Source organism: Pteropus vampyrus, unplaced genomic scaffold (assembly GCF_000151845.1).
Source record: "Pteropus vampyrus isolate Shadow unplaced genomic scaffold, Pvam_2.0 Scaffold452, whole genome shotgun sequence".
NCBI lineage: Eukaryota > Metazoa > Chordata > Mammalia > Chiroptera > Pteropodidae > Pteropus > Pteropus vampyrus.
Genome location: NW_011889233.1, coordinates 217,919 through 230,542, shown reverse-complemented (window position 1 = coordinate 230,542; position 12,624 = coordinate 217,919). Strand labels below are relative to the sequence as shown.

At 49.3% G+C, this 12,624-nt stretch overlaps 2 protein-coding genes across 8 annotated transcripts in view; both read right to left on the bottom strand.

The window, feature by feature from the left end:
- FXYD5 (FXYD domain containing ion transport regulator 5) overlaps positions 1-7,022 on the bottom strand; it is a 15,319-nt gene extending 8,297 nt beyond the window's left edge. For 3 of the 7 annotated variants that reach the window (XR_002777527.1, XM_023524189.1, XM_011381748.2), the window contains exons 1-5: positions 6,933-7,022; positions 6,177-6,237; positions 4,301-4,390; positions 3,487-3,543; positions 2,013-2,114 (exon numbers count right to left, since the gene is read on the bottom strand). Coding sequence is in view for 6 of the 7 variants with exons in the window: in XM_023524189.1 (XP_023379957.1) it covers positions 2,013-2,114; positions 3,487-3,543; positions 4,301-4,390; positions 6,177-6,237 (310 nt within the window). In the remaining variant the exon portion in view is untranslated. Of the gene's footprint in view, positions 1-2,012; positions 2,115-3,486; positions 3,636-4,300; positions 4,391-6,176; positions 6,238-6,341; positions 6,430-6,873 lie in introns of those variants that run through there. The other 4 variants (XM_023524187.1, XM_011381747.2, XM_011381749.2 and 1 more) reach the window with 4 other exon arrangements.
- Positions 7,023-7,796: 774 nt separating this feature from the next.
- Positions 7,797-12,624, bottom strand: part of FXYD7 (FXYD domain containing ion transport regulator 7) — an 8,654-nt gene continuing 3,826 nt past the window's right edge. Inside the window, exons 2-6 of the mRNA XM_011381746.1 lie at positions 11,822-11,851; positions 10,160-10,234; positions 9,977-10,019; positions 9,777-9,817; positions 7,797-7,891 (exon numbers count right to left, since the gene is read on the bottom strand). Coding sequence (XP_011380048.1) covers positions 7,869-7,891; positions 9,777-9,817; positions 9,977-10,019; positions 10,160-10,234; positions 11,822-11,851 — 212 coding nt within the window. The 3' untranslated portion in view covers positions 7,797-7,868. The remainder of the gene's footprint in view (positions 7,892-9,776; positions 9,818-9,976; positions 10,020-10,159; positions 10,235-11,821; positions 11,852-12,624) is intronic.

Genomic DNA, 12,624 nt, shown 5'->3' with positions numbered 1-12,624 from the left:
TTCAGCACCTCACCTCCTAAACATGAACTGATGGCCAAGGATTCCGACATGTTCTGGAAAGTCGTGCCCAGAGGGAGGTATAAGCAAGATCAACAACATGGACAGAGGAGGAGGTTACAGAAAATGTAAAGGACAGCCTAGGTGGTGTGTGGTGCTCAGGCACCCTGGTGCGAGAGAGCCTGGGTTCAAATTCCATTCTGCCACTCAGGGCTGTGTGTCCTAGGGCCAGCAGAGTAAACTCTCTGAGCAGCAGCTCCCTTCCCTATAAAATGGGGTTATGACAGTTCCCACCACATAAGGCGGTTGTGAACATTGTGTGAGTGAATACATGAAAGCTTAGCACAATGCCCAGCACAGAGCAAACTCTCAGCAAATATTGGCTGTTGTTATCATCTACTTGGTACTCTCCTTAATTCTGGGAACAGCTCCCCAGCCCTTCTGTTTCTCTTATTGTGACCCAGGCCACAAGGGGGAGCATGTAACCAAGTCTGGCCCTTCCCTGGGACCTTTCAAATCCAAGTAGGGATTCTTAGTGGAAGCTTGATGAAGTTTCTTGAAGCTCTGAGCTAGCGGATGACAGGAGCCATTTCCTCTCATGGTGGAGAACAAGTTCTAGCACAAGAGAAACAAAGATGGAGGAAGGGAGGTATGAGGGCTTCTGTGCTCAGGCTTTGGGGGGCTCTGAGGCTCAGCCATGCCTTTTACCACTTGGCTTCATGACCCATCAGCCCTATTGAATTTCTGTCACATATAACCAGGAATATGCAACAACACACATAACTCTGGTCAGCGAGGACTTAGAGCAAGTGAATCGGAGATATGAAGATGTTTTCTCAATTGGAAAGTGTGGACAGAGCGGTTACACCCCTGTCCCCACTTGCGTGCAACGTAGAAAAATTTCCTTCCCCAAGACACTTTATGTCTATCTGTTGCAAAATTGTCTTAATAGACAGATTCTGTCAGAATGAGATGATTTACTGCCATCACTGGAAAATTGTAACAATTATAAAAACTGTTATGGGGAATGGCATGGCCTTAGATTTGTGTCAACCTTGCACAGTTCCCAGTCTGCACACTGTGTGTATGTCAGCCTGGGAGTGGCCCAACCTACAGTACTTTCCAGTAGGGGCTGCTCCTCAAATGAATCATCACACAGCCATTAGAAGCCACCTGTTGCCTTCATCTAGGCTCAGCTCCCTTTCCCACTTCTCTGATAACATTAGCTACTCACTGGTCTTGAGAGGATACATCTCTTCCCTGACTCTTGGTCTATGCAGTTCAGACAGATGTACCTTGTTCTCCAGCCCCAGGGTTGGGGCACAAAACTCAGGCCTGACCAATCAAGCCTATCCATTTCCCAGGCTCCCATTGGTCAGATATGGGCATGTGACCCCAGTTGGGCCAATGAGAGTCAATTCTAGACCTTGGGCTACAGATTATGAGAAAGAGCTCTCTCTACCTGCTGAGTTTGTGATCTAAACTTAGAACTACGGAACTATTTTTGCCATCAAGAGGAGAAAGTCCACTTGAGAATGAAGACAACAGATCTGAAAGAGGTACCTCTGGACTTTACAGAATATGTATACCCAATAAGTCTTTTTATTTTAAGTTGGGTTTTCTGTATTTTGCAACTGAAAATCTCCTGCTCTAACAAGAAGACATACATAAAAGGAACACCCACAGCTGCATTTCCCAGCACCAGCCCCATGAAGGAACGTGAACAAAAGAGGGTCTATCAAGCTGAGAAAATGCTGCAAACTAGTTGACCCTCTTAGAGACATTTGCTGCAAATAAGCTTTATTAAGACTCTGAGAAGTCCTGCCAAAAAAGAGACATGTTTAACTTTATCTCAGTTTCCCAAAGACCTTTGGCCGCAAACCAAAAAAATTTTGTTGGAAAATATATTAACAATTCCTCAAACGAATGCTCTGAGAAGCATCCTTGGGGAAATGCTGACCTAAATAGAGAATTAAACAAAACTTGTATGTTGCTGTTCTAGTGCCGGGCTCTACCTTCCATGCTGCTCTTGTCTGTGCCCGGATCTGTGATTAGAAGCACATCCATTCCCGTTGGTTGCTGCTTCTGGGTCTCTGTCTGGGTCTGTGTTGTTTCTACTGAGGTCAGAAGAACAAGGAGGGGAGGGTAAGAAATGAGTAAATCAGCAACACGTGCATCCACAGTACAGCAAGGTGCCCTCTCCCCCCATCAGGCTGGCACAAACCCAAGACATTCATATACCAAGTGGGGCTGTGAGAGTGGTAAAGGGGGGCTCGCACACTGCTGGTGGCAGGGCAGATCGGTACAGCCATTTCCCCAGCGGCTTTTAAAACAAATTTCAGTGTTCATGTCCTTGGCCCCATAGTGGTATGGGTAAAAGCAGGGCTCTAGAGCCAGAGTCCTGGACCCTGATCCCGGCCATGTCACTGACATGCTGTGACACCTTGGGCGAGTTAATCTGAGCTTCCATGTCTTCATCTGTTTTGTGTGAAGGTTGAATGAGTGAATATGGGTAAAATATATAGAACCATGACCGACACAAAGCACTGTAACTGTTTGATGGAGGAGGAAGGGAGAAGGTTGCTCATTGTTGCACTATGTCTAGCAGAAAAAATTGGAAGCAGCCAAGGTGATCATCAAGATGTGCATGGCTTCATTAACTGTACGTGGGCACCCTGTAGAATAGCACTCAGCAGTGAAAAAGAACAAGATCAGTGTTTTCACGGAAATGTGGGAAGAGCTTCCAAACATCGTTTCACAAGGGAAACAAAACTGATTGCAGAATAACAATCATATAATGTCCTTAAGCTCACACAAATACACCTCTCAGTCAATGTATTTTCTCCAGATCACACGCACGTGATACAGTCTCATTATGGAACCATCCCCAACCCAATGCTAACAGTCGGGGCCTCACAGAGATGGGGGTGAGAAAGATGGGGAATGAAAAGGGATTTCATCTGACCTACCACATTTTTATTATTTCCAAAGAGAATGTGTTTATGTACTACTGCATCATTAAACATTAATGGAAAAAAAATGAAGAGCACTTTTTGAATTATGTTAAGTTCCAAGAAAAAATTCAAAATGATTTTAAAATTTAAAAAAGAAAAAAGATAAAGAGATTAAAGGAAGAAATGAATGAGGTTGGCACATGGGGAGTTTCCGGGATGTTTGCAAAGCTCTATTCCTTGACCTGGTGGTGGTTACACAGGGGTTCAATTTAGAATAATTTGCTAAGTTGTCCATTTATGGTTTTTGTACTTTTCTACATGCATATTATTTTCTACAATTTCAAAAGATTTTTTTTAAAGAAGTGAATAGAGCTCCTGTTTGGTCCAAGCTGCCCCACCACAAATTAAACCAGGGGATTCAGAGCTGGGGGTTCAAATGGGTAACTAAGGATCCAGGGTGTCAGAGCAAGAGGAGGAACAGTGTCTGTCCCAGGCCCATTTCCCCACAACCCACCCCCATACCTGCCCCACTCACCACCAGCCTGCAGGGTCGAAGTCTGAAGGGTGGACTGGAGTTCTGGGTGAACAGTGTCTGAAGTCCAGAAACAGGGAGGGAGAGAAGAGAGAGAAGATCTGGAGAAGGCCCATGGATGGAGATACAACAGGATTTCCATAGCAACTCAGCTTTGGTGTGATGGAAATGACTTAATTAACCCAGCCATTTGCTCACTGCCTACATACGATGCCAGTATCTCCCCTGCCTCAGGCCCTTCCCTCCCACAGATACCCAGTCCCTTTCTCAGAATCCACCTGCCTCTGGTAAGAGCCCCCGAACTTCCTTTGGGGAACCATCCTTCCCTAACTCTTAGTCTACTTGGTTCAGTGGGGCTGGCACCAGTCTTGTTGGAGGTTGAACATGAGACTCAGGTCTGGTCAATCAGCTTTCTGTGCCTGTGGCCACATTATCAGCTCGTGGGTGGGCAAGTGACCTGAGCCTGGTCAATGACACTCAGTTCAGCAAATGCTGGATTGGGGAAGGGGAAATTCTCTTTCCTCCATGTTCTTAGCAGGTAGAATGGAAGCCCCAGGTCTCCAGATACCATCTTGGTCCCATGAGAGAACAAACTTCCTGAGAATGAAGCCAACACGGAGAAAACAGAACCAAGAGATAGAGACAGGTTCCTGATATCACCATTTGAGAAACTACATTGAGCCATACCTAAAGGTCTATCCCTGGACTTTTCATTTACACGAATTCAAAAATTCCTGTTTGGTCCAAGCTTGTAATTTTTATTGCTGTTCTTATTTACAGCGACAGGATCTTAACAGAGCTATCCCTCTTTCCTCACCTGATGTCTCCGTCGGGACACGAATGTTCACAGTGTTCACAGTGGCTGAGTCCACCAGAGAAATGGGTGTGGTCTTCTCCAATGTCTGCCCTGAGAAATCAAGGATGAGAAGCCAGGGAGGAGCCTCTGGTCTTCCTCTTACCAACACCCCCACCCTGCCCTCCCTTCTGAGATCTGGGGGGTAACTCAGGGGTTCTTGTCTGCTGGTAGAACAGCAGACCACTGTTTGATTGAACAGCTTCGGTGGTATCAATCCATGAACCTGGAAGTGTTTCAAGAAACGCTGATGCCCCAGCACTTTTCCTCCAGCCCCCTCTCCCTGCCCATCCTTGTGGGATAGAAGAGACAGTTTAGCCTAGTGAGCCCAGCGTTAGAGTCAGCCAGGGCCCCGATCTCAAATTCTGTTCCTAACGACTTCCTCGCTGTGTGACCTGGAGCAAGTGAAAACCCCATTCTGAGCTTCAGTTGCCTCAACTGCAAAGTGGGGATAATTTAATCTACTTTTCAGGGCCGTAGAGAGAGTGAAATCAGATGGATACAGCAAATGGTGCGCCCTGGCCCAGCCTCCATCATCTCCCTCCAGGATCATCACAGCAGGCTCCTCCTTAGTCTTATACTACCTTCCCTGCCCTTACAGTACACTCCCTACAGGCAGCAAAGGAGGGAGCCTGTAAACACCTGAGGCAGATCATGGCCCTGCTGGCTCAGAGCCTCCCCTGAGTGCACCTTGCACCTGGTAAAAGCCAAAGTCTTCACGCTGCCCCTAAGTTACCACCCCACCCCCCACCATCTGGTCTCTTGTCACTTCTCTGACCTCTTCTCTTCCCACCCTGCCTCTTGTTTACCCCAACCCAGCCATGTAGCCTGCCTGCTGTTCCTCCCACTCACCAGACAGCACTCAGCCCTCAGATACCTGCTCGGCTAATTCTCTCACCTCCTTCAAATGTCTGCCCAAATGTCACCCTGTCGTGAAGCCTTCTCTGACCACCCTATTCAAACAATCCTTATTCCTCTCTATTTTTCTCTATAACATGTATAACCTTCTAGTATACTATATAATTTACTGATGGGTTATTTATTGTCTTTATGCATTGCAGTTTACACAGTGCATAGAATAAGATCTGACACATAGCAGCTGCTCAGCGAATACCTGTTGAATGACTGAAGGAATAGATGAAAAATATTTTATTCAAGAGAACTTTTCAGTGGAGCGTACGCTCTGGGTTCCGGGGCAGGCAGGATGATTAGATTCCAGCCCTTCCACTAGCTAGCCTCTGGCACAGGCATTTCCCTTTGCTGAGCCTCAGTTTCTTCATTGCAAAAAGGCAGGACAATATGTATAATACAGTAGAGCTGAAGCTGAAGCAAGCTCCCGCACATGGCACTTGCCATGTGGAAAACACCTGCCAATGCCACCACAGTCACTGCCTACAGGAAGCACCTCCCAGGCAAGGGGGAGACATCTCCAGCTCTTGGACTGGTCCCCGTGCACTCCCTTTGCATTACTGTGCATCACCCAGAGGATCCAGGGATCTGCTCTGCTGGGAGCCCAGGGTTCCTGGCTGCAAAGTGGAAAACCAACACCGATCTCCCCCGCCAAATTAAACTCAGTGAGTTCTTCTTGGAGGTGAAATGGAGGCTGCTCAGCAGGACAGGCTCTGGCCAGACTCTTTGGAAGCGGCCACCTAGGTCTGAGGTGTCCAAAAAAGGTAGACCGCTGGCCCCCTCATTGGGGGTCCCACTTCCGGGTGCCAGCTCAGTAGGAGGGTGAGGACACAGGACTGGGCATCCAAACTCACCAGCTGCCCACCCAGCAGAGCACTCGTGGTGGGGGTGGGGGCTCTGGGGCAGGATGGAGACAAGGGCTGGGCCTTACCTCTGGTGGGGAGAATCAGGCCAACAATGGTGACGAGGCACAAGTGAACAGAGGGCGACATCTAAGGGGCAAGCGGGAGCTGGGGTCAGCCATGATGTCAGTGAGGCAGGCCCCGCACAGGCCCTGGGGGTCCCTTCTGCCCGCTTCCCTCCCCTGAGCAGGTACCTCTGGTTTCAAAGACACTCTGCCAGGGCTGACAGGAGAGTCTCAGAAGTAGAGGTCCCCAGTCGCCACCCCCTTCTTCCCTCTGAGTCTTCAAGGAAGATAAGACACATCAGACCAAACTGGGCTTCCAATAGTAGCACACGGACACCCCCGAGGCAGAGGAGCACCTATCCTTCCCGGACTGACCCTGCGGGCACCGGGAGGCGGCTGGGGCGCAGGAGTAGATCCTGAGGCCTCTCCCCTCCCTCTGGGGCTGTCCCCCACGAGAAGAAGTCATCAAGGAGGGGAAAGAGGAAGAGTGAGTAATGTGCTCCTGATCTCAGAGGAAAAAATGAGTGGTATGGGGGCCTCGCTGCAGGAACAATAGAACAGGATGCTGGGCAGCTCTGGGGGGGACTGGTCAGAGAGGGATGGAGGAGAGTTGGGGAGACCCAGGCAGGAGGAAGAGAGAAGCAGGGCAGCTCACGAGCAGGCGGGAGAAGTGAGCATGAAAGGGGGCGGAGAGGATCGGTTAAGGTCAGTCTTTACCCACCTGGGCCCCGGCCCTGGACAGAAGGGAGCGGGTGGAGGAGGGTCGGAGGAGAGACTTACGTCCGAGCCGGCAGCCTCGTGAAGAGAGGGCAGCTGCGGCAGCCGAATCCAAGCAGAGGGTGTGGCCAGCAGAGCAACGGCGGGGCGGGCGGGCGGGAACCCAGACTGGCTCAGTCATTTCCTCTTGGGTTTCCTGGCTTCGTAGCCCAGAGTGGGAGCAGGAAGAGGGAGACGCTAAGGGTCATGGGTGGGGGCAGGGGTGAGAAGCAGGGCAGTGACCCCCACCCACCCAGCCAGGGGGAGGTTGGGTGAGGGGAATAGGACAGGCAGGTCTTGGTTGGGTGGGGCTCCTTTGGGAATAGGGTGGGGGGAGAAAGAGGAGGGGTCTGTTAAGGTCTCTGGGGGAAGAGAAGAAAGGGGTAACTGGTAGGGAAGGGAAGGGAAACTCGAGGGGCTCAGAGAGAGAGGAGGAGGCCACTAGGGGAGGGGAAGGATAAGGAGGGGAACGATTCTGGGGACGTGGGAAAGAGCGCCCCCAGGTTTGGTTTGCCCCTCCCCCATTTTTGTCCCCACAGATGAGAACACACAGACAGAACAGGGGGAAAAACCAAATGCACATTTATTAAGCTCAAGACATAAACACCGAGGGTGCAGGGGAAGAGATCTTTGGAGAGGGGGAAGGAGGTGCAGGGGGGCAGTACACGGGCTCTCTGGGGGGCTGGGGATTGACTCCCAGACTCCAGGAGCTGGAGGCCTGAGTCCCTGGATCTGGGCTGCAGATGGACTCTTTGGGGGATCGGACTCTTTGGGGGGTCGTAATTGCCAAGGCCTGGGGAGGGGCAGCGGGGTGCAGCGGCTCCAGCCTCGGGGTGGGTGGGGCGGCTCATTCGGGGGAGCGGTCCCCAGCGATGCAAAGCTGGGGTCCCCACCGCCTCCACCCGGTCCTCAGGCTCCCACACTCGGGCAGGCACAGCAGTGGGAGTGCCAGTGCTGATTTTATACACCACCACCTCCAGGGGCTGGAGAGAGAGAGACAGGGAAGAGAGAAGAGAGGAGGGATGAAGAGAACTTAAGCCTGGGTCGGCGACTAGAGGGGTGGAAGCAACACCTTTTCCACAGCCAGTGAGCCCTCCATCCCCACCATGGAATACAGACTCCCAGGGACGACCACTCTTGAGTTGTCTTGCCTCCCCACTTCCTAATGTCTGGTCCATATAGGGAGACCTGTTACTTTTGTCCTTCTTCATAAGACACTCTCATGGAGGGGAACATACCTGGGAGGAGACTGAGACCCCTGACCCAGCTTGAGCTTTTCCGGGGCATCCTCTTGCCAGAAAGGGAGTCTCCATCCCTCTCCAATGCCCCCAACTTCCTTCCAGACACACATCCACCCCATGCCCATACTCAGCCTCCTCAACATTAAGACGCAACAGGAATTCCCGTTTCCCAGCCACTTGGGACTATCACTCAAATGGAGTGGGTCAAAATCTTATACATAGTCTTTCTTAGACCATGCCCCAGGTGCCAGGTCCACCCACCCCAATCATCCACAAAGTGCACTCTTAATGTTTTCTGGTTTTGTTTTTGTTAAGGCTTCAATCTAATTGTGTTTGCTTAGCTTTATGAAAAAAATACAAGGCAGGAAATACATCATGTTCGACACATTCCTCTCATCAGAAGGCTGAGCAGTTACCCTAGTATACCACATCCTTTGCTTCTCTCATCCACATTGGTTGGGTATGGCGGCTGAAGATGAGCATCGAGGTACTGTGTGGCTTCCCTTTACCCAGAGAAACTTCAGCCTCAGTTTTCCACCAAGACTTACATGCCAATTCTCTGCTGCATCTTTAAGGTACAAGCTCACAGATCTTTTAAGTCTCATTAAAAGAAGATGGAATGAAATGCATGAAATTCCACACCAAATCTCCCCAAATACTGAGCACCCTAAGGTCCATTTTTTTAGTTAGAAGAACTTTATAAGAGGCAGAGAGATTCCCATCTGATTTTTTTAAAAGTCCCTGGAAAGGACACAGTTCCACTAAAAACAGGTCAAGATATTTTTACATAATTAAAATTAACACCCTCGAGGAGTCAAAATCTTTCATCTACATGCTTATCCCTCTCCTACATCCTACATCTCCATCTTCCTTTACGCTTTCTATCCACCTGCACCCACTCTTCCTCTCCTACATTCCATCTTCCTCCTCCACTCTCCACCCCTCTAACACCTCCATGCCCCTCATCCTCATCCCCTTCCACACTTCCCCCAACAGCCATCATCCTCGTTGCTTTTCATCTCTCTTATATTTTCCATCTTTCCGTCCTCATGCTCCTGACATTCCCATATTCTCTTTTCCAACACGGACTTAAAAAATCTGTATTCTATATATCTCTCCTTTCATTATTTTGATATAATTGTTCAGAAGCTCTTCCTCCCTCCCTCCTCCCTCCCTCCCTCCCTCCTTCCTTCCTTCTTTTTGCTTTGTCATTTCAACCTAGATCTTTCAAACTGGACAATAAAGTCTGGAAAACACTTTATCTTCCTGCTTCTCTAATACTGAATTCTGTCTTCATTCTGACTGCAGAAGTCCTTTTTCCATGTAGGGCAACTCTCTTCCCAGGCTTATGGCTTTCTCCTCTGGGGAATTCATTCATCCTTTACAGGCTTGTGTACTTGTTTCTGGGAGGCTTAGTGGACTCTAGGACATTTCACATCCCACTGACTCTCCACGGTTTACCATTTTTGATCTGTGGATCCTCAGCTCCTACTGAATTTCCCATGTCCATTCATTGGGTTGGTGGCCTCATTCTTAGGGACATCCAGTGCAGCAACCATTCTAAAATGACTCCTCTTTCTGCTCCCACCTGTCCTGCTCCCAGAACCACACCATTTCTCACCCTTACCTGAGGAGGGAAGCTCCGACTTACAGGATTTGCATGTCGGGCTGTGGAAGCAAAGACGAGAGAGAAAAGCATAAAGAGGCTCAATAGCCACAGGCTTTACGGGAAACACATGGCAGGCCAGGGGCCCTTCTGTTGCAGAAGCACCCCCAGGTCCCAGGCTGCTCCCTCCCACTCCCCTCTTTCCCCCACTGCTGCCAGACCTCTCAGACCTGGGGTCCGCCTTCCTGCATTTCACCTTCTTGCCTGTTAGGAGAGAGAGAACAAGGAGGCAGGACATAAGGCTCTGCTCTGGTCAGAAGCCAGCAGGGGAGCTGTAGGTACCTGGGGACCCCCAGGAGGCCCTCGTTGAGGGGTTGTGGAGCCCAGGAAAGAGTTATACTTACTGATGATGATGAGGATACCCAGCAGGAACAATATGGTAGCCAGAGTCATGCCCACAGTCTGCACAGTGTCATAGTCTGGGGAAGATAATGGGGGACATCAAGGTGGTGGCGGCATCTCAGCCCCAGCCCCCAGCCTGGCTTCAGATTACCCACTCAGGGGCCCAGAAGTCAGGAACATCGCAGGCCATGCTGGAGGCTTCCCCAGCGGGTTAGTGTGAGCACTGAGAGCTTGCCTCCCCTTGTCCTCTCTCCCCCATTACCCTCCTTTGACATCGTTGTAGCTTCCTTTTCCCTGGTCCCGTCCACCATTGTCACCCATTTGGACTACTGCAGCAAGCAACCTTCTCCTTGGTATCCCCACCCCCAGCCACAGGGATCCTGTTAACACACGAGTCAGATCAGGGTCCTCCTCAGCTCACAGACCCCTCCTCACTCTCCATTTTCATTGCACTCCAAGTAAAAGCCAAAGTCCTCACCACGGCCCACAAGGCCCTGTATGATCGAGTCCCTGTTTTTTCTCAGACTTTATCTAACTCTACTTTTTCTCAATTTCCTAACTCCAGGCGCACTGGTCGCCCTGCTATTCCTGGAGCATATCAGGCATGGTCCTGCCTCAGGGCCTTTGTACTTACTCTTCCTTCTAAATGAAAGCTCTTCCCTCCCTTGTCGACTTTGGGGCTTTACTCAAATGTCAGTAAAACTTTCTCCGGTTCTCCTGTTTAGAATTTCCCATCCTCTCCTCAATGCTTTCCAATCTCATTCTTTATTTTCCTTCATAAGAATTATTCTTGTCTAATATACCACAGTAAACATTTGTTGAAATATTAATTTATGGAGCATCCACTCTGTACCAGTGGTGGTCCAGGCCTCTGCCCTCAGGGAGTTGACTTTCATATTGTGATCAAGCATTAAACAAAATAAAACAAAAACTGAGTCATGTGATCATGGATAGATGTGGTGTGGCTCCTCTTGCCTGGAAGTCTGGAAGGGCATCTCCTAAAAGAAAAGTCAATATTTGATCTGAGGCCTGAAGAAGGAAAAGGAGCATTAACCAGCTGGGTGGAGAGCTAGAGGAAGAGTATTCCTAGCAGAGAGAACAGTAAGTGCAAAGGCCCTGAGGTGGCAAAGCACTTGGCATACTAGAGGAAGAGTATGAGTGAGCAAAGACAGAGGACGGGAGGGTGTTTAGAGAGGGAACTGGGCCAGGTCTGCTAGACCTGGGGATATGATTTAATAGCATCAGCCAAATAAATTTTTCCCATAATCCTCATGGGTAGGAGCTATTACTATGCTTTATTTACAGAAGGGCTCAGAGAGGCAAAGTTGCTTCCTCAAAATCAAATAGCTAGTGAGTGGATAAGCCAGGATTCAAATCCAGGCAGCCTGACCTCAGAATTGTTTGCTTCTCTGGTGACCCCAATACACCAGCCAAGAGTCCTGATGAAGCCTGAAGGGGGTCCAGAGAGCATACCTCCCCCACACCCAATCTGATGCTGTCCTCCATGAGCCCAGCTGGTGTGAACTGTATCTCTGTGAACACATGACCAGTGGCCCAGCACGTATCAGCCACAGCTGAAGCCACTTCAGCAGTGACCCATGGGGATCTGCAGCCACCCCTTCATCCAGCCCCAGAGAGCCCTCATCACAGAATCTGCCACTCACCATAGTAAAATGGGTCAGGTTCCTGAGGAACTGTGGGAAGGAAGGCAGAGAAAGAGAAGGAAAACATATTTCAACCCTGGTTTTCTTAATATTTTTGAGGATCCAGATGGAGCCATTGGCCCAGTGATTTTTGTGTAGAAATCAGATAAAGAGACCCCTTGCTCTGGGTGGTATAGCTTCATGGCAGGACACAAGGCTTGAAGAGTGAAGCATAGGATGGATTCCAGCCCCTACTTACTCCATTAGTTGGTACCTTCCCTTTTTCAGTGCACAACCTACCCAACCATACATGGCAATCCTGGTCCTAGTGCCCTGTGGCGGTCTTTTGCAAGCTATGGATTGATTTCCTGAAAACACATACATACTTTCATTTGCATATAGCGCTAGGGGTAAACAGATTCCAATCCCACTGGTGGACTGCTGAGTGTATCAGCTTCCCTCAAAACCTCTTGGTCATCTGAGAGCTCCAAAAGGGAGGCTCTATAGCTACCTCTTATCTGCTCACTTCTGCCACCAAATCCAGCACAGGAAAGCTGTCCTATACTATACCCTATATTATGCTATATATAATGTATCCTATATTACTTATTTCTAAGACACCATTGATTTTAAGATTCATAATTGGTTTTGTATTAGCTTTCCCAGTGTGTGTATTATGTATAAATATGTATGTAACTGTACCACATGAAACATACCCATCTATTAGAAGACTCACTCTGATTTCATAAATGTTAATGTGTGGATAAAATGTGTGTGTGTGTGTGTGTGTGTGTGTGTGTGTGTGTGTGTGTGTGTGTGTGTGT